The 27,189-nt window shown below is 51.7% G+C and overlaps 1 protein-coding gene across 1 annotated transcript in view; it reads left to right on the top strand.

The window, feature by feature from the left end:
• The window catches only part of HS3ST6 (heparan sulfate-glucosamine 3-sulfotransferase 6), a 31,622-nt gene extending 4,862 nt beyond the window's left edge, over positions 1-26,760 (top strand). Inside the window, exon 2 of the mRNA XM_033074143.1 lies at positions 26,044-26,760. Within this exon, the coding sequence (XP_032930034.1) occupies positions 26,044-26,662 (619 nt within the window). The 3' untranslated portion in view covers positions 26,663-26,760. The remainder of the gene's footprint in view (positions 1-26,043) is intronic.
• The last annotated feature ends 429 nt before the right edge of the window (positions 26,761-27,189 follow it).

The raw sequence follows: 27,189 nt of genomic DNA, 5'->3' as shown, positions 1-27,189 counted from the left end.
GATGAGGAATTAACATTTGAAACCATTTAAAGGGCTCCCAGACAGGGATTGCTGCGGCTGGGGAGAGACAGGGGCTGTGCCTGTCCCTTTTGGGGGGTCAGTGGTGGGATGGGCAGCACAGCTCAGCCCTCCTGCCCCCATTTTCATGCTCTTATTCCTTTATTTCCACTTTTTCTCCATCCCACCAAGTGCTTCTTGCTGACCCAAGCAGGTTTGGGAGCCTGGATTTGAGCCTGGCTCAGCCTCCAGGCACAATGAGCCCGGGTTTTTCCTTGTTGCTCAGACTGGAGCGATGGGAGCTGGGTGTTAATGTTGGCTGGGATTTTGGGGATAAAAGCTGTGACTTGCAGGGTGGAAGGAGCCCGGCTCAGGAATGCTTTCCTTGTCTCTGGGTCTGTTAAATAAATGGGGAGATTACACCGGGGTGTGCAGGAGTAAGCTGAGTTCCTAAAGGATTTCGGATCTGCCAGGATTTCTGTCCCAGAATGCTAAAATATACCCAGAAATCAAGGGGCTGGTTAAACAAAAAAAAAAATTATAGGAATTAATACCTTAGGAAAAGGCTTCTTCATTCCTGTCCTTTCTCTGGTGCTCTGTGCTGTAACCTCAGGGGGTAGAAGTTGAAATATTGAAAAATGGCTTTTTGTTTCTTGTTTTTTTTTGATTTTTTTTTTTTAATCCATTTAACTCCAGAGAAGTTTTGAAAATATTGCCAAAAATTTTACCAGGAGCCAGGAAAGCCGCAAGGCTTCTGTTAGTGGAATTATTGAAGGCTTGGAGAAATAATCACTGCAGTGTTAAGGAAAGTTTGGGAGTTTCTCCTTAAAGCTATTATGTGGATTTTTTTCCTCTCGATTATTTTTAGATAAGTGACAGAAGGTGGAAAAGGCCGGTGGATTTAGAGAGTGCTTTCATGCAAGGAGAGACAATTACTTAAAGAGTTCAAAGCTTATTTATAAAACAGTAATTACCTTCCCCAGGGATGGAGACGGGCAGCTCTGGCGGCGGGGAGGGGGTTACAGCACTTCACTGGCAAAGGTGCTTAAAAGCTTCCTCCTGACCTTTTCCAAAACTTCCTGCTGCAACAGGCTCGGGCAGAGATTGAAAAGCAGCCCAAGGAAAGGCCAGGTTTAATACCAAGACTTAGCTCTAAATGGCTTTTCAAAGGGCTGGGGAAATCCTCCTGCTTAGGGAGGCAGTGGTGTCGGAGGGAGGGATGAGGGAGGGAGGGATGGAGGGATGGATGGATGATGGATGGATGGATGATGGATGGATGATGGAGGGATGATGGAGGGATGGATGGATGGATGATGGATGGATGGATGGATGGATGATGGATGATGGATGGATGATGGATGGATGGATGGATGGATGGATGGATGGATGGATGGATGGATGGATGATGGATGGATGGATGGATGATGGATGGATGATGGATGGATGGATGGATGGATGATGGATGGATGGATGGATGGATGGATGGATGGATGGATGATGGATGGATGATGGATGGATGGATGGATGGATGATGGATGGATGGATGATGGATGGATGATGGATGGATGATGGATGATGGATGGATGATGGATGGATGGATGATGGATGGATGGATGGATGATGGATGGATGGATGGATGGATGGATGGATGATGGATGGATGGATGGATGGATGGATGGATGGATGATGGATGGATGGATGGATGGATGGATGGATGGATGGATGGATGGGTGATGGATGATGGATGGATGATGGATGATGGATGGATGATGGATGGATGGATGGATGATGGATGGATGGATGGGTGATGGATGATGGATGGATGGATGGATGATGGATGGATGATGGATGGATGGATGGATGATGGATGGATGGATGATGGATGGATGATGGATGATGGATGGATGGATGGATGGATGGATGGATGATGGATGGATGATGGATGGATGGATGGATGATGGATGATGATGGATGATGGATGGATGCTCCATGTCTGCAGGACAGGGCTCTGCAAACAGGATGGGTCAGGGATGTTGCTCCAGGTCTGGGCATAGGATGGGAGCTGAGCCTGGCAGCTCCCTCCCCACATCCCAGCTCTTGGAATGGCCAAAATATTAAAGTGAGGATGTTCTGAGAGGCTCCTGTGAGCGTCATGGCAAACCCATGGTGGTTGCAGCCCTGAGCTTTCCCCATGGCAGGGTTGAGGTCTCACTCAGGTTTTACACACTCACCTTTTGTGCTGATGGTTCTGACTGGAAAAATCCCAGCAGTTCCTTGGATTTCCCCTCCTTGTCCCTCTGCTCAGAGACAGCTCAGAGATCACAGGGATCTTCAAAATTATTCAAGCATCCCTTAAGTGAGTCACTCTGGAGCTGGGGACTCGTTTGATATGCAAATGTGGATGTGGCAGGCCGGGCTCAGGGACAGTGGGGGGTCCTGCAGGTCACCCCAGGGCTCAGGGGGCCGTGTCCAGCTCCTGTGATTCCAGCAGAGCAGGGCTGAGATGGCCCAGGGAGCCTCCCCTGTTCCACCAGTGCTGCTGGTACCAGGACTGCCCTGACCTGGAGCACGTGGAGTGCTGCTCCCAGACTGAAATGTTGGGGGGAATGGCTGAAATTCAGAGAAATTCACTATTTGAGTGTTAAAACACCAGCACGGAATGATTTAGGCAGAGCAGCACTTTGGGAGTGGGATGAACTGCCAGGCTCCTCCTGGGAGTGACTTTGGTGTGTCCCACCGAGGAAATCTAGTGGGCAAGAGGGGAATAAACTCCTCTCTCTCTCTCTCTCTCTCTCTCTCTCCTCTCTCCCAGGCAACATCTCCACGGCCAGGGGGTGGCAGGAGCCTCCCAAGCCCCCGAGGCTGCTCTGCATCTTCACACAATCTTCACATGCAGAATTGATCAGGAGCAGGAGAGAATTACATTAATACAGTCGCTTGTCACTGAGCTCTTATTAGGGATCTCCTCTCATTAGTGAGAGCACGAGGCTGTGACCTCGTTAACGTCCTCGGGCAGGGAGAGGCTGAGTGACCACCGTGCTATGGATTTATTGATTTTATTGATTTAACCCCTGGCCGTGGGCACACCTGGCGAGCTTTGTGCAGCTGGAATGAAGAGCTGGCATCCCCTTCCTTCCCTGCCCCTTCCACACCCTCCAGGCTGATTCAGCCGGGAATTCGCAGCCGCCTTATGCAAATAAAAAATAAATAAATAAAAGGGCGCGCCGGTGATTGATGGCGAGGGCCAAGCGAAGTGACAGATCCCGTCCCCCGAGGCCACATCCCGGCCCTGCCGCCTCCTCCTGCCTTGTGCAACTTCCCAGCTGCTCTGGAGCCGCAGCATCCCGACCCCCGGGGCTGGGGGAGCAGCTCCTGCCCCCCTCTGCTCCCCCGGGCTGGGGCAGGATGGACCCGCTGGGGCAGGAGGGGGCTCAGGGTTGGGGTCAGTTTTGGGTTCTGCATTGGCAGGAAGGGCTGGAGAGTGTCCAGGGAAGGGAATGGGGCTGGGAAAGGGGCTGGAGGATTCCTGAGGGAGATGGGAAGGGGCTGGAGAATTCCTGAGGGAGATGGGAAGGGGCTGGAGAATTCCTGAGGGAGATGGGAAGGGGCTCAGCTGGGAGAAAAGGGGGGTCAGGGGGGATTTGTGGCTCTGCACAACTCCCTGAGAGGAGTCAGGGATTTGGGATCTGCTCCAGGAACAGGGATAGGAGGAGAGGGAGCAGCCTCAGGATGGGCCAGGGGACGCTCAGGGTGGATTTTGGGAGAATTTCCTGCAGGAAATGCTGCCCAGCCCTAGCACAGCATGGGCAGGAATGGAGTCCCTGTTCGTGGAGGGATTCCAAAACCTTGTGGATGTGAATTGTTGGGCTGGACGATCTCAGAGGGCTTTTCCAACCATAATTCCACAACTCCATAATTCCTTCCGTGGGCGAAATCAAATTCCTCTGCTATCTCTGCAGCCCAACATCAGATTATTTAACTTGATTTTATTTTCCCCTCTTCTGTCCGTGCTGGTTGTGCCCCAATGTTTCCCTGCCTCATCCCACCTGCCCCGAGCTCCCCGCTAATTCCAAGTGACAATTCCCCCCCTGCAGGGCCACCCTGCCAGGGAGGAAATGTCCATGAAGTGGAAGGGAAAAAAATCCTGCAATTAACGGCAGCGCGGAGGGGCTCGACTGGAGCCATCGATCCGATCTTGTCAGCGCGATCGCTCCTCCCTGCCGCTGTCAATACCTGCGGCCGGGGAGGAGGGGAGGGGACACACACGGATGTCCCCGAGGTCCCCAGAGTGCCGGAGCTTTTCCAGAGCTGCCTCTGCTTTTCCCAGCCCCATCCCTGCGAGGGCCAGCCCAGTGGGACGCGCAGCCGGAGGGACAGGGGGGTTTTTATTCTTCCTTCCCCCCCAGAGCCGCTTCCTCCGGGGCTCCTCTGCTTCCCAAAGTCATCTTCCATAGCCACACAAGCCTGAGAAAAAATTCCGAGGGGCCGCTGCCAAGTACTTTGAGGGGAGAATTTGGGTTTTGTTGAGGGAAGGCATCGTTAGTCCGCATGAAAAGGCGATTTTTGGGGGCAGGGCCGGGCGGAACGTCCCCCCGCGGTGTCCGAGCCCCGAGCGTGACAAACCCGCATCCGCCGCGGCCGCCGGAGCCGCTCCCGCACAAAGGAACCGGTGGGCAGGGCTGGGCTGCTGCCAGCGGGACAAGGGACACGGGCGTCCCCAAAAGCTGATCCGGCTCCGTGGAGCAGGGCCCGGGTGGGACACGAGGGGCTGGGAGCGTCCCCACCCATGGGAGGACTGGGATCTGTGGGATTTCATCTGCTGGGCTCAGGAACTGTCCTGCCCGGGCCTCTGGGGGTTTTGGGGATCTTGGCTGCATCCAAGTTTGGTGATTTGGAGTTGGTGTGAGAAGGGAGGATTGCAGGAGAGTGGGGAGATCAGAGCTCGTTTGGGATGGTGTGGGATGGATGGATGATGGATGGATGGATGGATGATGGATGGATGGATGGATGATGGATGATGGATGGATGGATGGATGGATGGATGGATGGATGGATGGATGATGGATGGATGGATGGATGATGGATGGATGGATGATGGATGGATGATGGATGGATGATGGATGGATGATGGATGATGGATGGATGGAGGGATGGATGGATGATGGATGGATGGATGATGGATGGATGGATGGATGGATGGATGGATGATGGATGGATGGATGGATGGATGGATGGATGGATGGATGATGGATGGATGGATGGATGGATGACGGATGGATGGATGATGGATGGATGATGGATGATGGATGGATGGATGGATGGATGATGGATGGATGATGGATGGATGATGGATGATGGATGGATGGATGGATGATGGAGGGATGGATGGATGATGGATGGATGGATGGATGGATGGATGGAGGGATGGATGGATGATGGATGGATGGATGGAGGGATGGATGGATGATGGATGGATGGATGATGGATGGATGGAGGGATGGATGGATGATGGATGGATGGATGATGGATGGATGGATGGGTGGATGATGGATGATGGATGATGGATGGATGGATGATGGATGATGGATGATGGATGGATGATGGATGGATGGATGGATGATGGATGGATGGATGGATGATGGATGGATGGATGGATGGATGGATGGATGATGGATGATGGATGGATGGATGGATGATGGATGATGGATGGATGGATGGATGATGGAGGGATGGATGGATGATGGATGATGGATGGATGATGGATGGATGGATGGATGGATGGATGGATGGATGGATGGATGATGGATGGATGGATGATGGATGATGGATGGATGGATGGATGATGGAGGGATGGATGGATGATGGATGATGGATGGATGATGGATGGATGGATGGATGGATGGATGGATGGATGGATGGATGGATGATGGATGGATGGATGATGGATGATGGATGGATGGATGGATGATGGAGGGATGGATGACAGATGGATCATGGATGGATGGAAGCACGGTGGTTTCTGGTTCAGGTTCTGTCACAGTTCCATGCTGGTGTCACCCCTGGCAGGTGGCTCCAGGTCACTCATGTCCCCCAGGGCTGTGGATGTGTCCCCAGGGCTGTGGTTGTGTCCCCAGGGCTGTGGTTGTGTCCCCAGGGCTGTGGTTGTGTCTCTCTGGGTGTTTATATCACACCTCTCACTTTCTCCCAGTTGGTGATGAAGGTGTCCCCAGCCCCCCAAATCCCTGGACTGGTTTAGGGAGCCCCCAGAGACAATCCCACAGTCACCACCCATCCCACAATCACCCCCATTCCCTGGGCTGTGCTGGCAGTGGGGACATTGCCTGTGCTGAGCTCAGCCTCCCAGAACATCCCAAACTGGGCCAGACCCATCGATCCAGCTCACCCCTGGTGACGAGTCCTGCCCAGAGGGGAGCAGAGGTGGCCTCAGAGCCCCAGCCCTGGGCAGGGGATGGGGCTGGGACCCCCCAGCGGGTCCCCCTCGTTAGCCTGAGTGTGACATGCCCGTTAATTACCCCCTGTGCCATCAGTAGGGACGTGTGGGGCTGCTGTCACTCAGCAATCCCGTTTGATCCCCGCCTCGTTACAGGGCACATAATGAGGGACAGCCTTGTTCAGTTGTGATCTCGGTGTGAATATTAAAAATTCATATTTGGCTGCTCTGAGGAGGATCAGGGAGCGTGTGAGGGTGTCCTGCATGCACGGGGCTGAGCAGGGATCACACCCAGGCCTCGCTCACGTTAAAGGCTCATAAAACTTGAATTACTGAACAGGAACTGTGAAGGGGAGATTCCTTTCAGCATTAATCACTCTGCTGGTGCAAGACCATTCCTGAACTTTTTTTTTTCTGGGTGAAATGCCTTTAAATAAAGGCTTGCAGGTTTAGTGAGCACCTAACTCCAGCTGTGTCCAGCTGTGGGAGCCTCCTGTCAGCGCCACAACCAAACAAGTTGCTGGAAGTGTCAACACACACCTGGTTCTGGGGGGGTTTCTGGTTTCAGGACACCGAGGGCTGATGACTTCCACACTCAGCTGTGTGTGTGTGATGTACCCAGCTGTGACCCCAAAAGCAGCCCCAAACCCCACTCCTGCTGCCTGAGGTTGGAGCTGAATTCATGGATGCAGACTAGCGCCCTTTGGAAAGAAATCTGGCAGTGAGACCCCTGAGCTCAGCTGGGGACAGATCTCACTCTTTGCATGAGGCTGAACATAAATTCAAGCACGATCTGGGTGGAGGATGGGGTGGGAACTCCTCTGGTTTATGAGGAATCCCCAGAGATTTGATGATTTTTGAGTCATGGAGCTTTGGCACAGGGAGAGTTTCAGTTCTTGCTCGAAGTCAGCATGTCCTGAAGACAAGAGAACTGTCCCAGGAGAACCAGGGCCTGTGTGAACACACAGTGTTTGAACACAACCTCAGTTTGAGCTGGGAGTGGGCTGGAGGGGGTTCCTGTTCTTCTCACCTGCAGCAAAACCCCAGCAGCAGAGGTTACTAAACTGTTTGGAGATGTGAACATCTCCCAGGCCATCAAAACCCCCAAAACATCTCCCAGGAAAAAAAAAAAAAAAAACCCAAACCATCTCCCAGGCCATCAAAACCCCCAAAACATCTCCCATGCCATAAAAACTCCCAAACCATTTCCCAGACAAAAAAAAAAAAAAAAAACAAAACCAAACCATCTTCCATTCCATAAAATCCCCCAAACCATCTCCCAGGCCATTAAAACCCCAAAAACATTTTCCATGACATCAAAACCCCCCAAACCATCTCCCATGACATAAAATCCCCCAAACCATTTCCCAAACCATTTCCCAATCCATCTCCCAGGCAAAAAAAAAACCCCAAATAAACCCCAAACCATATCCCAAGCCATTAAAACTCCCAAACCATTTCCCAAACCATCTCCCACACCATCTCCCAGGCCATTAAAACCCCAAAAACATTTTCCATGCCATCAAAACCATTTCCCAAACCATCTCCCATGCCATAAAATCCCCCAAATCATTTCCCAAACCATCTCCCATCCCATAAAATCCCCCAAACCATCTCCCAGGCCATTAAAACCCCCAGACCATTTCCCAAACCATCTCCCAAACCATCTCCCATGACATAAAATCCTCCAAACCATTTCCCAGACCATCTCCCATCCCATAAAATCCCCCAAACCATCTCCCAGGCCATTGAAACCCCCAAACCATTTCCCAAACCATTTCCCAAACCATCTCCCATGCTATAAAATCCCCTAAACCATTTCCCAGACCATCTCCCATGACATAAAATCCCCCAAACCATTTCCCAAACCATCTCCCATGCCATAAAATCCCCCAAACCATCTCCCAGACCATCTCCCAGGCCAGCCTGCTGAAGAAGGTCTCTCTGTGGTTTGAGGACCAGGTGAGAGCCGTGGGCAGCAGCAGGAGGTGGAAGGTGCTGGGGCAGGGTTGGGGTGTCCCCATGGGGGACAGATTTGTCCTGTGCCACCCTGATCAGGACCCCACGTGCTGCCAGCTCCCCCATCACCGTGCAGGAGAGCAGAACAACTTTAAAAGAACAAGGAAAACTGTTGCCACTTCAAAACCCAGCTCGGAATTGATGCCAGGCCTCCAACAGGCTGATGCTCCTTTCTTCTCCCGTTAATTAATTCCTCTGCCTGCAGTGAATTTCCATCTTTTATTTGCAATCAAAGGCTGCGAGCGGCGAGGCTCGCATTAGGAACAGACCCACCCAACCTTTTTTTAATCTTCCTGCATCAGCTCCTCGCCCTCTCCCCGTGCTGCCACGCTGCAGCTGAAGCACAGATGCCAGGAGATGACTTTTTTTGGCTCCCTGCAGGTCTCCTTTGCCTCAGAGAGGAGGAAGAGCAGGGCTGGGCTCTTCTCAGACACAATTATGGGGTCACCTGAGAAGTGCCTGCTGATTTACAGCCTCATTAAAAGGTGATGGTAAAAGCAAGGAAGATTTGTAGCATCTGCATGGAAACCCCATGCCTGACCCTCACACCCCAGATAGCGAGAGATTAAATATCCGAGCAGCCTGGGGTGGCTTTGAGGGAGAGCCCTGCACATCTGGCAATGTTTGGGCTGATCCTGGGCTGTGTGGAGTGAAATGAATTCCCTCCTTGCCCTGCTGTGGGCTGGAGAGGCTCCTCCTGCATCCTGGAAGGTGCAGCCAAAGTGGACGTGGAGGTGAAGATGTATTAGTGTTTAATTTATTTATTTTTTCTCTGCCTTCAGTCAGAGTCAGGATTGAAGCACAAGGGACAGGATTTTCATGCTCAGACTCGGTTGTTTATTAAGTTTTATCTGTAGCACAGAGAGTTTTGCAGCATTTCTGGCTGACAAGCTAAAAGTGAGGAAAATGCTGGATCTTGCTCGTTGGGTCTTTCAAGGCCCAATTATCCAATTAAAAACTAACATCTCTATATTTATATTTTTGACACAATGACCAAACACTTGGGACTCTCAGTGCAGGATTTTCTATCCAACCAAAAACTGTGACTTAAAACTAAGAAGAAGGAATAAGGAAGAAATGTCTATTCTGTGCCAAGTCTATCACTATATTTTAGAACCCCAAATTCTAAACCCTTCACCCTGTGACACCCTTCACCATGTTCTATCCCATGTGTTATGCCATGTTCTATCCTGTGTTATCCCGTGTTCTATCCCATGTGTTATGCCATGTTTTATCCCATGTTTTGTCCCCTGTGTTACCCCATATTATCCCATCCTATCCCATGTTATCCCATATTTTATCCCATGTGCTATCCCATGTTTTATCCCATATTATCCTGTGTTTTATCCCATATTATCCCATGTTTTATCCCAGGTTTTTTCCCATGTGTTATCCCCTGTGTTATCCCATGTGTTATCCCATATTTCCCCATCCTAGCCCACGTTATCCCATGTTTTATCCCATATTATCCCATGTTTTATCCCATGTTTTTCCCATGTGTTCTCCCATGTTTTATCCCATATTATGCCATGTTTTACCCCATGTTATCCCATATTTTTCCCATATTTTATCCCATGTGTTCTCCCATGTTTTATCCCATATTATCCCATGTTATCCCATATTTTATCCCATATTTTATCCCATATTTTATCCCATGTGTTACCCCATGTTTTATCCCATGTTATCCCATATTTTATCCCATGTGTTACCCCCTGTTTTTTCCAATGTTATCCCATGTTTTATCCCACATTTTATCCCATATTTTATCCCATGTGTTCTCCCATGTTTTATCCCATATTATCTCATGTTATCCCACATTTTATCCTATATTTTATCCCATGTGTTGCCCCGTGTTTTTCCCATGTTATCCCACATTTTATCCCATATTTTATCCCATGTGTTACCCCCTGTTTTTTCCAATGTTATCCCACATTATCCCACATTTTATCCCATGTGTTACCCCATGTGTTATCCCACGTTATCCCACATTTTATCCCATATTTTATCCCACGTGTTATCCCATGTTATCCCACATTTTATCCTATGTGTTCTCCCATGTTTTATCCCATATTATCCCATATTTTATCCCATGTTATCCCATATTTTATCCCACATTTTATCCCATGTTATCCCACATTTTATCCCATGTGTTGCCCCATGTTATCCCATATTTTATCCCATATTTTATCCCATATTTTATCCCACGTGTTGCCCCGTGTGCCAGTGCCCAGCACAGCCTGTGTCAGTCTGAGGAGAGCACTGTGGGATCTGAGGGAAAATCCCTTTTAGGATCTCTGCTCCCCAGGGCTCCCCTCCCCTCCCATCCCTTCCTGGAGCGATTCCAGCCTGGGATCACATCTCTCCCTGAATGTTTTGGGCAAACAGGGAATTTTAGGGAGGGAAATCTGGGGGTGGCAGCAGCTCTGAGGGCCAGGCTGGGAATGAGCAGGGATGCAGGGTGCACATGTCAGGGATAAAAGCAGCAGATGTCTGGTGGAGTAACTGGAGAAATGTGGCCCAGATGGGGAATAATTCCCAAATTTTCTGCTCTCCAGAGCAAGATTGGGGCACTTGCAGTCTCCTCCTCCGGGCTCAGAGCTCCCTGTGCTGGTTGGGAGCTGCAGGGATTTGGGGAATTGGACACTTCAGGGATCCAGGGGTAGCCACAGCAAATCTGGGAATTCCATCCCTGTCCCTCCCCACCCTCCCAGGCAGGAATTCCTTCCCAATATCCCAAATCTCCCCTTTCCTATGAAGTGAAGCCATTCCCTGGGTCCTGTCCCTCCATCCCCTGTCCCCAGTCCCTCTCCTGGAGCCCCTTCAGGCTCTCCCTGGATCCTTCCCTTCTCCAAAAGGAGATTTGTGGTTTAGGGAAAAATTTAAAATTGTATTTTTTAGTTGATCTTTATATTAAAAAACCCAACAAAAGTAGCTATGAGAGGAAAGGCACAGCAGAAGCAGAATCTGCAGTTTCATCAAGCTGGAAATCCTAAATAATCCAAAACTAACCCAGGCTGCAGGTTTGGAAGTTGCTTTCTTTCCTTGTATGAGGAGAGGGAGATAAAAAAAAACGAAAAATCAAACCTGTGTATAAACCCCGTTGCAAGGAAATGAATTGCAAATAAGAAAAACAAATTTGAGTTAATTCCTCTTTTCCAAGCAGGGCTCCAGTCGGTGTTTTGGGACTCAGGGGATTTAGGGATCTGGAGATAGCGTCGGTGTTTTGGGGTAACAAGTACAAACTGTAGCAGCTTTTAAGGCTTCAAAAGCTGTTTCTGATTAGGATCTTTTCTTTTGACAACTTTTTTTTTCAATTCAGGAAAAAAAAAAAGGAGGGGGGAGGAGGAAAAGGCTTTTTGTAACACAGTTGGGTTAGAGATGAGGGAAAATCTGTTTGAAATATGCAGGGACCTGAAAGCAAATCTTGAGTGAATAATAAGTTTAACTGACCTTAAAATATCCCATTGCCATGAGGGATTTGAGAGTAATACTTCAAATGGATTTTTGATGAGGCTCTGCAGGCTGTGGGGAATTGAATATTTTTACCCAACACGTTTTCTGATCTAAATTTTCACAATAACTGAGGGAAAAAAAAAAACCAACAAAACTATTTGGGAATGCCTAAAGAAGGGTTGGGGTTGAGTTGTTTTACTCTGAAGCTGCTGCTGTGCAGAGAAAAACCAATTTGCTGCAAGGTCACTTTTCAGAAGTATTTTTATTTCCCTGCTATTTAAATTGAATCCTGGGGCAGAATTCCTCCTGGCTGCCTGTGTGGAGTCCTTGGTGCTCCAGGGGGGATCCAGGGCAGGATTATCCTGGTGCCCAAACCTGTGGTGTCACTGTCCCCATCCCTGGAGGGAGGTTAAGCCATGAGGATGTGGCACCTGGGGACACGGGGCAGGGGCCTTGGCAGTGCTGGGGAAGGCTGGGAATGATTTGGGATTGGATTGGATTGGATTGGATTGGATTGGATTGGATTGGATGGATTGGACTGGATGGATTGGATTGGATGGATTGGATTGGATGGGATTGGATTGGATTGGATGGATTGGATGGGTTGGGTTGGATTGGATTGGATTGGATGGATTGGATTGGATTGGATTGGATTGGATTGGATTGGATTGGATTGGATGGATTGGATTGGATTGGATTGGATTGGATTGGATTGGATTGGATTGGATTGGGTTGGATGGATTGGGTTGGGTTGGATTGGATTGGATTGGATTGGGTTGGATTGGGTTGGATGGATTGGATTGGATTGGATTGGATTGGATTGGATGGATTGGGTTGGGTTGGATTGGATTGGATTGGATGGATTGGATTGGATTGGGTTGGGTTGGATTGGATTGGATTGGATTGGATGGATTGGGTTGGGTTGGATTGGATTGGATTGGATTGGATTGGATTGGATTGGATTGGATGGATTGGATTGGATGGATTGGATTGGATGGATTGGATGGGTTGGATTGGATGGGATTGGATTGGACTGGATTGGATTGGATTGGATTGGATTGGATTGGATTGGATTGGATTGGATTGGATTGGATTGGGTTGGATTGGATTGGATTGGATGGTTTTGGGATCACAGCAGTTCTGTGATCCCAGTTCATGCCCTGCACCCCCATTCTGATCCCAAATCCTCCCTGGATCATTTCTAAGGAGAAATTTGGAGCCACACGACCCCTGAGTGCAGTCCCCACCTTCCAGCCTCCCTTCCCAGCCCTGAACTGGGACAGCAGAGCCCAAACCTGGGACAATCCGGGATAATCCCAGCAGTGCCAAGTCCCCATGGCCAGGGACGAGGATGGGGACACTGCAGGAGATGTCCCACGGCTGGGGGGGCTGCCAGCAGCACAGGGGGGATTTGGGAACTGCTCCTGCCAGCCCTGAACGTCCCACCCTGCAGGGCTCCAGCAGCAAACAAGCCCCCAGTGTCCTGCTGGAACAGGAACGCCTCCTGGCCCCCTGCCCCTGCCACAGCTCCAAACAGCCCCGGATTTTCCCTCCCTTGCATTCAAAAAGAGGAAAAAAAGGGAAAATTGTGGTCCTGCAGCAGCTGCCAGGCTTGGGAAGGGCCCTCCCCTTCACATCCCGCACAGAGCACACGAGGGTCCTGCTGGGGCAGGGCCTCGGCTTCCTGGGGAGTGGCAATCCCAAAAAAGTGTGGGGTCACTGATCCCACTGATCCCATTGATCCTCCAAAAGTGTGGGATCATTGATCCCATTGATCCCACTGATCCCACTAATCCCATTGATCCCCTTGATCCCACAGAAGTGTGGGATCATTGATCCCATTGATCCCACTGATCCCACTGATCTCACTAATCCCATTGATCCCACAGAAGTGTGGGACCACTGATCCCATTGATCCCATTTGTCCCACAGAAACGTGGATTCACTGATCCCATTGATCCCATTGATCCCATGGATCCCCCAGAAGTGTGTGATCACTAATCCCATTGATCCCCCAGAAGTGTGGGATCATTGATCCCATTGATCCCATTGATCCCACTGATCCCACTAATCCCATTGATCCCACAGAAGTGTGGGACCACTGATCCCATTGATCCCATTTGTCCCACAGAAATGTGGATTCACTGATCCCATTGATCCCCCAGAAGTGTGGGGTCACTGATCCCATTGATCCCCCAGAAGTGTGGGGTCACTGATCCCATTGATCCCCCAGATCACACCCTGGTGCTGGTTGGGAGCTGGGGAGCCTGGGCTGGTGGGACTGGTGTGGGCTGGACTGGTGTGGGTGGGCAGTGCTCGGGGTCCTGGCGCCCCTCAGCTCAGCTTTCCATGGAAATGTGAGGAAATTCCTGGTTCTGATCCTCGTCCTCCCCCAGATCAGGCTGGAACGGGCTGGTGGGAGCAGACAGCTGGACAGACAGACAGACAGACAGACAGAGCCTGTGATGGCCCAAGCCACACTTCCTTAGGAAACCAGGCTAAAAATAAGCAAAATCCAGTTCTTCCCCACAAATAGCTCTGGTGGCCACAAACTGCAGCTTTTCCAGTGGAAAAAAAAATTTAAAAAAAAAAAAAAAAGAAAAGAAGTTGTGTTTTTTCAGAGAATTCCCAGTTGTTCTGCTGGAAGCACTGACAGGATTCTGGAATCCCCTCCTCCATCACCTGGGGCTGCCCCAGAGCTCTGCCCAGGGCTTGGGGAGCTGCAGGAAGATCAAAATTTTGGAATTCCAGAGTGCTTTGGGCTGTAAGGATCTTAAAGTCCATCCAGTGCCACCCTGCCAAGGACAGGGACACCTTGGGACACCTTGGGACACCTTGGGACACCTTGGGACACCTTGGGGCACCTTGGGACACCTTCCACTGTCCCAGGCTGCTCCAAACCCTCACCTGGGACATTCCTGAGCCTCCCCAACATCCCCACAGCTCCTTTTTCCATGGCTGAGGGAACACATTTCCTTTTTTTAATGCAGCAAAGTGTGTAATCCCTCCCTGCTCCCTCCTGGTGGGAGATTTCCTTCTCCTGGGCACCAGCTGGGAGGGGAGGGGGCTCCCAGAGCACCCCCAGCATTCCCAAACCTTTTCCTCCATGCCAGGGCTCCTCTCCCAGTTCCCTTTTCCAGGCTCCTGCTGCTGGATGGGTGGCACAGAGAATTTTGGGAACGTGGCTCCCAGCCCTGCCATGCTGCAGGCGAAGCTCCTCGCCAGGAAATGAGGCTTTTTCTGATAGGAAAAAAAAAAAAAAAAAAGAAAAAAAGAGCTAAATTTGTTTCCCATCTTCCCTCAGGCTGGATTACAAATTTGACACAGATGGGGAATGGGGAATCTTTGTTGTTTCTGTGGAAAACTGGATGCATTTTCTTTTCCATCCCAACAAAAGCACCAGACCTGAGACAAACACCAAAAAATCTCAATTCTGGGGTATTGGAGGGGGGACAGAGGAGCTGCAGGAGCCACCCTGAGCTGGGACTCGTGTGGGATGTGTCTGTGCAGGGTCAGAACCTGCTCTGGGGGACACAGCAGCTGAGGGAGGAGATGTGGCCAGGACAGGGGGTTTGGGGGATGTTTTCACCCCAAAGGTGAGGAGGAGGCTCTGAGCTGCAGGATGCTGGGGAGGGGGAAAAGGGAGAATTCCCAAAATCCAGCCAAGGTTTGGGAATTCTGGGGTTGCTCTGGGAGCCCCCTCCCCTCCCAGCTGGTGCCCAGGAGAAGGAAATCTCCCACCAGGAGGGAGCAGGGGGGGATTACACACTTTGCTGCATTAAAAAAAGGAAATGTGTTCCTCCAGGCATGGAAAAAGGAGCTGTGGGGATGTTGGGAAGGCTCAGGGATGTCCCAGGTGAGGGTTTGGAGCAGCCTGGCACAGTGGAAGGTGTCCCAAGGTGTCCCAAGGTGTCCCAAGGTGTCCCTGTCCTTGGCAGGGTGGCACTGGATGGGTTTTGCAGCCCAAAGCACTCTGCAATTCCAGAATTTCGATTTTCCTGCAGCTCCCCAAGCCATTCTCACCTGGCAGCTTTTGGGAACCCCAAATCTTTGTGTTTTGAGATGCAGGGGTGGCTCCTTGCCCTCTCAGCCCGGGCAGGAGCAGTGAGGGCTGGGCAGCCCTGGCTCCATCCCTGCTCTGTCCCTGCAGGTGACACCTCCGGACCTCAGCGGGGCTGTCACTGTAGGAGGGGGCTCTGCAGAGCTGCTGCCACATCCAGGCCATCAGGTTCCTGCCAGGACCTGGCAGCAGCAGCCCCTGCATCACCTGCAGAGCTGCCAAAGGCGTCCCAGCAGCGCTGGATCCTGCGTGCCAGATGTTCCCTCCCAACATCCGAGCCCGGGGATGCCAGCGGGACCTGGTGGCCCTGGCAGGTGGCACCTGAGCCCAGAAAGCACAAAGTGCTCGGTTTTGTCCCTTTGAAAGAGGAGAAACTGGGTAAATGGCTCTAAAATGTTGGGATGGGTGACGTTGGGAATGGTGAGGCTGGGGGGGATTTTTCTATTCCCCGAAAATTGTTGGGGAGTCCCTCCCTGCCCCCCCCGGCTGTGCAGGAGGAGGGTGAGGAGCAGGACGAGGAGGACAGGCAGGGGACAGCCAGGGGACAGCCAGGGTGGCCTTGGAGTGACCATCTGGAGAGCCTGGCCGTCCCTTCCCCGCGGCTCCGCAGGGTCCGGGGCCGCCCCATACTGAGATCAAATAAACACAAATACCCTGAAATTATTCATGGCTCTGGGGACTTGTCTGATGCCTCGTCAGCAGCTGCTGATCAAATCGGGGCAGCTGTCAATGGGCCGGCTCTGGCAGACATGTGGATTATTCCTCCTCCTCCTCTTCCTCCCCTTCCTCCCTCCCTGCCAGCTCCCGCTGCTCCCGCAGGACGGGCACGGGGGGCAGCGATTCTGGGGGTGCCCCTGGCCTCACCCCGGGGTTTGGGACACGGAGGGGTCGCACAGAGAGGATGCTGTGCCCTGATTAATTAGGCTGGGCTAATTAGCTGAGAGTTTGCGGCGCACGGAGCGGAGCCCCTGGGCTGGGAGTGCCTCCCCTGGATGGATGTGCTGGGAATGGGGGTGACAGAATGGGGGTGACAGGAGAACGGCTTCACAGGCAGGGATGGGATATTGGGGATAAATCCTTCCCTAGCACACATTCCCAGATTTGCCGTGGCTGTCCCTGCATCCCTGGACGTGTCCAAGGAACCTGGGACAGTGGGAAGGGTCCCCTCCTTTCCCTTCTGCTCTGCCAAGCATCGGGAACAATTCTTAATTGTAAACCTGAAAACCCCAAGGATTTCTGTGACCTTTTTATGCCTTTCCTGTGCTCTCCTCCACCAAGGTGGAGGCAGGAGCAGCCTGTTGCTGTGAGGGGATAATTTAGTGAGAACTAATGAGTGTAATTTTGAAGTTTATAATTGAAAACAAGCAGAGTGGTATCAGGGATTTTTATTCTCATTTTTTTTAAAGAAACCTTGGGACAGTCAGGGTTAGTGGAGTCCAAGAGCAATTTCCCCTTATTTATTGGTGCTCCCAAGGATCCCAGTTCCCAGGGGGATCAAATCTGTCACCAGTGTCTGTGCTGCAGGTTCAGAGCAGGGTAATTTGTGTTTCCCCCTGCTCAGACAGCGGGTCAGGTCATAAAGCAGCAGAGCCAGGGCGAGGGGAGAGGCTCTTTCAAGGCTGCCCGCGCTGAAAGGTGCAATAATCACAATAATCCGCCGGATTACTTTCCGGGGGAGCCGCAGGAAAATTTACTGCCTTGGGAAGGGATTATCCCAGCGCTGCTGCCTGCGGATTCCTTCCCTTTCTTTGCGAAGAGGAAGGAAGCTTTTCATTGAATTCCTGCAGCTCCCCGCGGCTCTCACGGCTCGCAGGGGATGAATTCACCCCGACCGTGCCGGGTTTGTCCCGATCCCGGCTGGGACAGGGAACTGCAGCCTGGCCTGGAATTCGGGGGGGTTTGCAGCACCGCCAGTGCTCAGGGGTCGGGTTTGCTCCTCAGGGATTAAACAGGAGGAAGGATAACCAGGAGGAGGGATAAAACAATGAGGGATAAAGAGGAGGGATAAAATAGGAGGAGGGATAACCAGGAGGAGGAAAAACCAGGAGAAGGAATAAGCATGAGGAGGAATAAAGAGGAAAAGGAATAACCAGGAGGAATGAAGAGAAGAAGGAATAACCAGGAGAAAGAATAAAGGGAAGGAGGAATAACCAGAAGGAGGAATAAAGAGAAGAAGGGATATCCAGGAGGAGAAATAACCAGGAGAAGGAATAAGCATGAGGAGGAATAAAGAGGAAAAGGAATAACCAGGAGGAATGAAAAGGAGAAGGGGTAACCAGGATGAGGAATAAAGATAAGGAGGAATAACCAGGATGAAGAATAAAGAGAAGAAGGGATAACCAGGAGGAGGAATAACCAGGAGAAGGAATAAAGGGAAGAAGGAATAAGCATGAGGAGGAATAAAGGGAAGAAGGGATATCCAGGAGGATGGATAACCAGAAGAAGGGATAACCAGGAGGAGGAATAAAGAGGGTGAGGCATAAAGAGGAGGAATAACCAGGAGAAGGGATAACCAGGAGAAGGAATAAGCATGAGGAGGAATAAAGAGAAGAACGGATAACCAGGAGAAGGGATAAGCATGAGGAGGAATAAAGAGCAGTAGGGATAAGCAGGAGGGATAAATCCTCTCCAGCTGCAGGAATCTCCTTTCCACCGCAGCCACGAGGGCTCCAGCCCCGAGCATCATCCCCTCCTGAGAGCGGGGACCAAAGCCCAGAGCTCCATCCCCCATCCCGAGCTGGAGCAGCTTCCCAGGCTGGAGCTCAGGGCTCTCCTGCCCCAGCTCCGACTCCTTCAGCAGAGCCCCGCGGGGGCGTTCGGGGTTTTTTTGTTGTTTTGTTTTGTTTGATTTCCTTCCCCTGGAAGGCAGGAGCGGGGGCTGGGGCGGCCAAGCCCTTTAATTGTGTGCAATGAAGGCTGACAGTGCCGAGGCACAGCCTTTAAAAGGGGTACTGAACCTTTCATTCCTGAATAAATCATCTCCAGTCTGCTGCTCCTTCATCTGCAAGCTGTTTGAGCGGGAGGCACGGGCACTGCTGGGAAGGGTCATTTGGAGATCAGAGCCGGGGCTGACCCGGGTCACAGGCAGGACACCTGGCACAGGGCTGTCCCCTCGGGGATCACAGGGGAGCCCCCAGGACGGGACATTCCTGATTGCTGCGTTCCGCAGGGATGGAGAGCTGGGAGTGCCCCCTGGCACCTTGTCCTCACAGCCCAGGGACAGCCCAGGCTGGGCACGTGGCAGCCCCCAGCCCCAATTCCTGAGGGGATTTGGGGATTCAGTGCTCAGTCATGGCTGAGCCTCTTCCAGCCCCGGTTTCTGTCAATAATTGGATATCAATAACTGGATATCAGTAACTGGGTGTCAGTAACTGAGTGTCAGTAACTGGGTGTCAGTAACTGGATATCAATAATTGGATATCAATAATTGGATATCAATAACTGGGTGTCAGTAACTGGGTGTCAATAATTGGATTCAATAATTGGCTGTCGATAACTGAGTGTCAGTAACTGGATACCAATAACTGGACGTCAATAACTGTATATCAATAATTGGATATCAATAATTGGATGTCAATAACTGGATGTCAATAACTGGATGTCAATAATTGGACAGCAATAATTGGATGTCAATAACTGGATGCCAATAATTGGATACCAATAACTGGATATCAATAATTGGGTGTCAATAATTGGGTGTCAATAATTGGGTGTCAATAACTGGGTGTCAATAATTGGGTGTCAATAACTGGATATCAATAACTGGGTGTCAGTAACTAGGTGTCAATAATTGGATATCAATAATTGGGTGTCAATAACTGGGTGTCAGTAACTGGATGTCAATAACTGGATGTCCATAATTGGATATCAATAACTGGGTATCAATAACTGGTTGTCAATAACTGGGTGTCAGTGACTGCTGAGTGCAGCTGAGCTGTTCCAAATGCAGATGTTGGCTGCAGCTTCTCCTGCACCCCTCCAGATCTGGCTGCCCCTTCCAGCCCAAACCTCTGCAGTTCCCAACCCAAACCTCTGCTGTTCCCAGCCCAAACCTCTGCAGTTCCCAACCCAAACCTCTGCAGTTCCCAGCCCAAACCTCTGCAGTTCCCAACCCAGATCTCTGCAGTTCCCAACCCAAACCTCTGCAGTTCCCAACCCAAACCTCTGCAGTTCCCAGCCCAAACCTCTGCAGTTCCCAACCCAAACCTCTGCAGTTCCCAACCCAAACCTCTGCAGTTCCCAACCCAAACCTCTGCAGTTCCCAACCCAAACCTCTGCTGTTCCCAGCCCAAACCTCTGCTGTTCCCAGCCCAAACCTCTGCTGTTCCCAGCCCAAACCTCTGCAGTTCCCAGCCCAGATCTCTGCAGTTCCCAACCCAAACCTCTGCAGTTCCCAACCCAAACCTCTGCAGTTCCCAACCCTTCCCAACCCAAACCTCTGCAGTTCCCAGCCCAAACCTCTGCAGTTCCCAGCCCAAACCTCTGCAGTTCCCAGCCCTTCCCAGCCCCTCGGGGCGGGTTTGGGGCTCACAGTCCAGCCCTGGCACCCTCCCACCCCAATTCCTCCTCCTCTGGGACCCTTCCCCCCGAGCCCAGCCCAGGGACCCCATCCCCGGTGTGTGCTGGTGGGAGAGCTCCGGGCTCCCTGCCCTGGTTCTGTGGGGTGAGGGGCGAATTTGGAGTTTCTGGGGGGCAGGAGGAGCCCCTGGGGATGCTCCAGCTGGGAGCACGACCCTCCAAACCCCCTCCTACCCAACTGTAATTAGGAGCAAAGGGCAGAGGGGTGCGAAGGAGCATTAATAAATGATCTGCCTGCTTGTTAATTGACGGGTCTCAGTCAGCCCGTGGTGGAGCCCAGGGCTCGGCCCCCATCACAGCCCTGTCACTGCCCTCATCAGCATATTCAGGGCTCCCTGCTTAAAGCCAATTAGCTCCCGGCCAGGCCTGATTGGGAAGCCGCGGCCTCATTTGCACATTTTTGAATTGGTGAAAGAATCAGAAATAAAGGAGGCAGCTCGGGGATGGGCAGCGCTGGGGGGGCGCTGCCAGCACCGGCTGGGGAGGGGAGGGGAGGGGAGGGGGAACAGCTCGGTAATTGGGATCAAAAGGAGCGGGGATAATTTGGTCCCGGGCGGCTTGGGGGCTTCATCCCTCCCAGTTCATCTTTACCAGTTCAGTCCATCCCTCCCAGTTCAGTCCATCCCTCCCAGTTCATCTTTACCAGTTCAGTCCATCCCTCCCAGTTCAGTTCATCCCTCCCAGTCCATCCTTCCTCGTTCATCCTTTCCAGTTCATTCTTTTGAGTTCATACTTCCTTGTTCATCCTTTCCAGTTCGTCCTTCCCAGTCCATCCTTCCCAACTCATCCCTCCCACTCTATCCTTCCCAGTCCATCCCTCCCAATTCAGTCCATCATTCCCAGTTCATTCCTTCCCAGTCCATCCTTCCCAGTTCAGTCCATCCTTCCCATTTCATCCTTCCCAGTTCATCCTTCCCAACTCATCCCTCCCAGTCCATCTCTCCTAGTTCATCCTTCCTCGTTCATCCTTTCCAGTTCATTCTTTTGAGTCCATTCCTCCCAGTCCATCCTCCCCAGTTACTTCCTCTCCAGTTCATCCTTCCCAGTTCATCCTTTGGAGTCCATCCCTCCCAGTTCATTCCTTCCCAGTTCATCCTTCCCAATCCATCCCTCCCAGTCCATTCCTTCTCAGTTCATCCCTCCCAGTTCATCCTTTCCAGTTCATCTTCCCCAGTCCATCCCTCCCAGTCCGTCATGCCCAGTTCATTCCTCCCCAGTTCATCCTTTTGAGTTCATTCTTCCCAACTCATCTTTCCCAGTTCACCCATCCGTGCCCTGTGCTGATTCCTGCAGGAGGAAGAGCTCAGGGAGAGCCCTGGCACGGGGGTGAGCGTGGCTGCCACCCCTTTTTGGGGACAGGGCTCTGCCATGTCCCCCCAGCAGTGACATTCAGGGGGACAGGGCTGGATCTGCCCCTCCCAACATCCCAAAATCCCATCCATCCCAAAATCCCATCCATCCCAAAATCCCATCAATCCCAAAATCCCATCAATCCCAAAATCCCATCAATTCCAAAATCCCATCCCAAAATCCCATCCATCTCAAAATCCCATCCCAAATCCCATCCCAAAATCCCATCAATCCCAAACTCCCATTCCAAACTCCCATTCCAAAATCCCATCCATCCCACAATCCCATCAATCCCAAAATCCCATCAATCCCAAAATCCCATCCCAAAATCCCATCCATCCCAAAATCCATCACACTGGGGCTGTCTCCATGTGCAATTTTCTGCCTGGAGTTCTGGGGTTGGGCTGGAGGCAGAGCCTGTCCTGCTCTCCTGCTCTGGGCTGGGATAGAGTTAATTTTCTTCCTGGAGCTGCCCTGGGTGATAATTCAGGGATGCTTTGGGCTGGAGACTCATTTATCTCCTGAGAGTGCATCCCCTGATCTCTCAGCTCGGTGCTGGGAGGAGTTCTGCTCCAAAAATCATCAGGAATCATGAACCAATTAACTCTGCAAAGTTATGTTGGCCCAGTTTTTGAAGTCTGCTTTGATTCCCTGCCTGCTGTGGCTGTTAATCACTATTTAATGCAGCTTTCTGCATTTTTATCATCATTTTATCTGCTGGAATTTATTGTGTGTTACCTTAACCGAGGAAGCATTTTCATGTGTTGAAATCTCCACATAGGAAACCCCTGCTCTGAGGCCTCTCAGTTGTTTTATTAATTAAAACCAAAAATTTATCAGCTTAATAAAGAGGTAAAAGGGTTTTATCCCTCCTCTGGAAATCCCAATTCCTCCCAAGGTTCCCCCCTGTACCTGCAGGCACTGCTTGGCATTCCCACGGTGCTCCCTTGAGGTCAATAAGAATTAACTGTAAATTTAATTAAACTTCCTAATGTTTGGGCTAAAGTGGAGCACAACAAAGCCAGCTCTGCTCTGTTCAAGCCAGATCTGGAGGGATCTGGGTGTTATCAATAATTAACCGGGGTAATTTAGGGGAAGTATTAGGGCGTTAATGAAAATGTGAAATGCATAATTATCCTGTGAGGAGCTGGCAGGGCTTGGGCTGCTGAGGAAGAGGAGGATTTGCACAATTAATGTTTGGAATTCGCTGGTCCCAAGGGATGGGGCAGTTCTGGACTGGAGGTCCCTGCTCATCACAACCACAGGAGCTGCTGCCCCACCTGGGAGGCTTTAATTAAAATTTTCATTAATTATATTGCAGTTGCTCTGGGTGCCCCGATGTCCCTGTGCAGGAGGAAAGGGGGGATAGGAGAGGTTTTCCAGAGGGGCTGTGCCTGCCCCATCCCTGGAGCTGTCCAGGTGATTTCATGTGAACTCTCCAGGTTCTCCCATCCCCAGAGTTTGCTGTGGGTGATAAAACAATTTATTGCACACTGAGGAGCAGGACCAGCCCTGGCTGGGGTGAGGATGAGGAAGGAGCTGCTCAGAAATCCTGGAGGAATCCAGGGATGCCTCAGGAAGCTGCCAGGAGGAGCTGGTGAAGCAGCCTGGAAAATCCTGAATTTTCTGACTGGGATGAGAGTTAAGGATGCTCGGCTGGCCGGAAAGCCCCAGCAGGAGGGTGGAGCTGGGGTGTGATCCCAGTGATTCCCCATCCCTTGGCTTTTCCCTGGCTCTGGGTCTAACCCCTGCTTGGGAAGGTGATTCCCAGCAGCAGCTCTGCCACAGCCTCCGGTAAATGCAGTTATTTGGCGTCAGGGGGGAAAAAAGAGCTGGAAGAGATGGGAAAAGCACCCGTGGGATTCATGGATCCCTGAAGGACATCCCGCTGGTGCCAGCTGAGGGCACAGGAACTGGCTCTAAAAACGCCAGCACTGTGCAAAAATTAAAATAAAACGGGGAGAAAAGCCACAAATGGCTTCTGCTTCTTGTTTGGGGGAGGGAGCACCGCTGACAAATGCTTTTAATAAAGTGTTCTTTCCTGAGTCCAGGGGAAAAATCCCAGAAACCTCAAGCTTTTCCCATTACATAAGGAGCAGATGCTGCTGGGCAGAGCCGTGATCCCCCGGCACAGCCCTGTCCCGTCCTGTCCCTGTCCCTGTCCCTGTCCCATCCCTGTCCTGTCCCTGTCTCTGTCCCTGTCCCCATCCCATCCCTGTCCTGTCCCTGTCCTGTCCCTGTCCCATCCCTGTCCGTGTCCTGTCCCTGTCCTTGTCCTGTCCCATCCCTGTCCCTGTCCCTGTCCCCAGCCCTGCAGGGACCCGGATCCCGGCCAGGCACAGCCCCAGCAGTGCGATGGAATTCCCAGAGAAGCTGATGGAATTCCCTGGAAGTGCCCAAGACCAGTTTGGGATAGTGGAAAATGTCCCTGATGGGGAGGTCCCTTCCCAAACACTCCAGGATTTTGTGATCCCACCCAAACATTCCCGGATTTTGTGATACCTCCCAAACACTCCAGGATTTTGTGATCCTTCCCAACATTCCAGGATTTTGTGATGCTTCCCAAACACTCCCGGATTTTGTGATGCTTCCCAAACATTCCGGGATTTTGAGAATCCTCCCAAACATTCCAGGACTTTGTGATCCCTCCCAAACATTCCCGGATTTTGTGATCCCTCCCAAACATTCCAGAACTTTGTGATCCTTCACAAACAAACATTCCAGGATTTTGTGATCCCACCCAAACATTCCAAAATTTTGTGATCCTTCCCAAACATTCCCGGATTTTGTGATCCCTCCCAAACCTTCCAGAACTTTGTGATCCCTCCCAAACATTCCAGGACTTTGTGATCCCTCCCAAACATTCCAGGATTTTGTGATGCTTCCCAAATATTCCCGGATTTTGTGATCTGTCCCAAACATTCCCAGATTTTGTGATCCTTCCCAAACATTCCCAGATTTTGTGATCCTTCCCAAACATTCCCGGATTTTTGATCCCTCCCAAACATTCCAGGACTTTGTGATCCCTCCCAAACCTTCCAGGATTTTGTGATCTGTCCCAAACATTCCCAGATTTTGTGATCCTTCCCAACATTCCAGGATTTTGTGATCTGTCCCAAACATTCCCAGATTTTGTGATCCTTCCCAGACATTTCAGGATTTTGTGATCCTTCCCAAACATTCCAGAATTTTGTGATCCTTCCCAAACATTCCAGGATTCTGTGATCCTTCCCAAATAAACATTCCAGGATTTTGTGATCCCTCCCAAACCTTCCCGGATTTTGTGATCCCACCCAAACATTCCAGGACTTTGTGATCCCACCCAAACATTCCCGGATTTTGTGACCCTCCCAAACACTCCCGGATTTTGTGATGCTTCCCAAACATTCCCGGATTTTGTGATCCCTCCCAAACATTCCCGGATTTTTGATCCCTCCCAAACATTCCGGGATTTTGTGGAAGGGGAGGATGCGGAGGGCACGGGGCAGGGCTGTGCTGGTGGCAGGGAGGACCCGCTCTGTCACACGGGGTGACACGGCCGGCTAATTCCTGCGGCAATTAATGCCTCATTAAAGTGCACGAGGGAACAACCAGAGCGGTGAATTTTTACCCAGCACAATGGCTGGGCCCTCAGGGTTTTTCTGCCTTTCTTTTGAAAAGGAAACAGTCTTTTTCTGGCTTGAACTGCAGAGCAGGGGGAGCCTCGGTGGCATCGCCCCCGGGATGGGATTTTCCTCCGCAATCCCACGGGGCGAGTTGGAACCTCCAGGACATGAAATGGAACTGGAAGCAGGGATGAAAATCAGCCCCGTTCTAAAATGTTTGTGTTGAGATGCGCATCACACCGAAACTGCGGGGAGGAGAAGGGCAGGAGGGATTTCCGAGGGGGAAGAGCAGCCTGAGTGGGGCAGAGTGACAGGGAACTCCTTCCCAGGGAGCTGGGGGGCTCCAGGAAGGGTTTGAAGGTGAGGAGGTGACCAGGGGGGTGTGACAAGGTGGGACAGGAGGGAAAGGGGAGATGTGGCCGTGCTCGGGACCCCCCTGAGCATTTCTGGGTGGTTTTTGGGGTTTGTTCCCTCCCGCTGTGACATCAGGTGGGAGCGGCCGAGCCCTGACCGTGTCCGTCTGTCCTCAGGAGCCTGATGCCACGGACCCTGGAGGGACAGATCACCATGGAGAAGACCCCCAGCTACTTTGTCACCAAGGAGGCTCCGCGGCGCATCCACAACATGTCCCGGGACACCAAGCTGATCGTGGTGGTGCGCAACCCGGTGACCCGGGCCATCTCGGACTACACACAGACCCTCTCCAAAAACCCCTCCATCCCCAGCTTCCAAGCCCTGGCCTTCAAAAACCTCAGCACGGGACTGATCGACACGAGCTGGAGCGCGGTGAGGATCGGGATCTACGCCAAGCACCTGGATAATTGGCTGCAGTACTTCCCGCTCTCCAAATTCCTCTTTGTCAGCGGGGAGAGGCTGGTCAGCGATCCTGCCGGAGAGATGGGGCGTGTCCAGGATTTCCTGGGGCTCCAGAGGGTGGTGACGGACAAACATTTCTATTTTAATGAGACCAAGGGCTTTCCCTGCCTGAAGAAGCCGGAGGGGGGGAGCAAACCTCGCTGCCTGGGCAAATCCAAGGGGCGGCCGCACCCCAAAATCGACGGGCAGGTGGTGCAGCGCCTGCGGGAGTTCTACAGACCCTTCAACATGAAGTTTTATCAGATGACAGGGCAGGATTTTGGGTGGGACTGAGCCCATCCTCAGGGCACGCCGCCGGGCTGGCACCTGGGCTGCCAGGACTGTGGTCCAGGGATGCTCGTGGTCACTGTGGCCTGGGGATGCTCGTGGTCACTGTGGTCCAGGGATGTCCATGGTCACTGTGGTCTGGGGATGTCCATGGTCACTGTGGTCCAGGGATGCCCGTGGTCACTGTGGTCCAGGGATGCTCGTGGTCACTGTGGTCTGGGGATGCCCGTGGTCACTGTGGTCTGGGGATCCTCGTGGTCACTGTGGTCTGGGGATCCTCATGGTCACTGTGGTCTGGGGATGCCTGTGGTCACTGTGGTCTGGGGATGTCCATGGTCACTGTGGTCTGGGGATGCCTGTGGTCACTGTGGTCTGGGGATGCTCATGGTCACTGTGGTCTGGGGATGCCCGTGGTCACTGTGGTCTGGGGATGTCCATGGTCACTGTGGTCTGGGGATGCCTGTGGTCACTCTGATCCAGGGATGCTCATGGTCACTGTGGTCTGGGGATGCTCGTGGTCACTGTGGCCCAGG

This window comes from Catharus ustulatus, chromosome 16 (assembly GCF_009819885.2).
Source record: "Catharus ustulatus isolate bCatUst1 chromosome 16, bCatUst1.pri.v2, whole genome shotgun sequence".
Classification (NCBI taxonomy): Eukaryota; Metazoa; Chordata; class Aves; order Passeriformes; family Turdidae; genus Catharus; species Catharus ustulatus.
The sequence above is the reverse complement of the archived record's forward strand: the minus strand, read 5'-3'. Positions and strand labels throughout refer to the sequence as shown.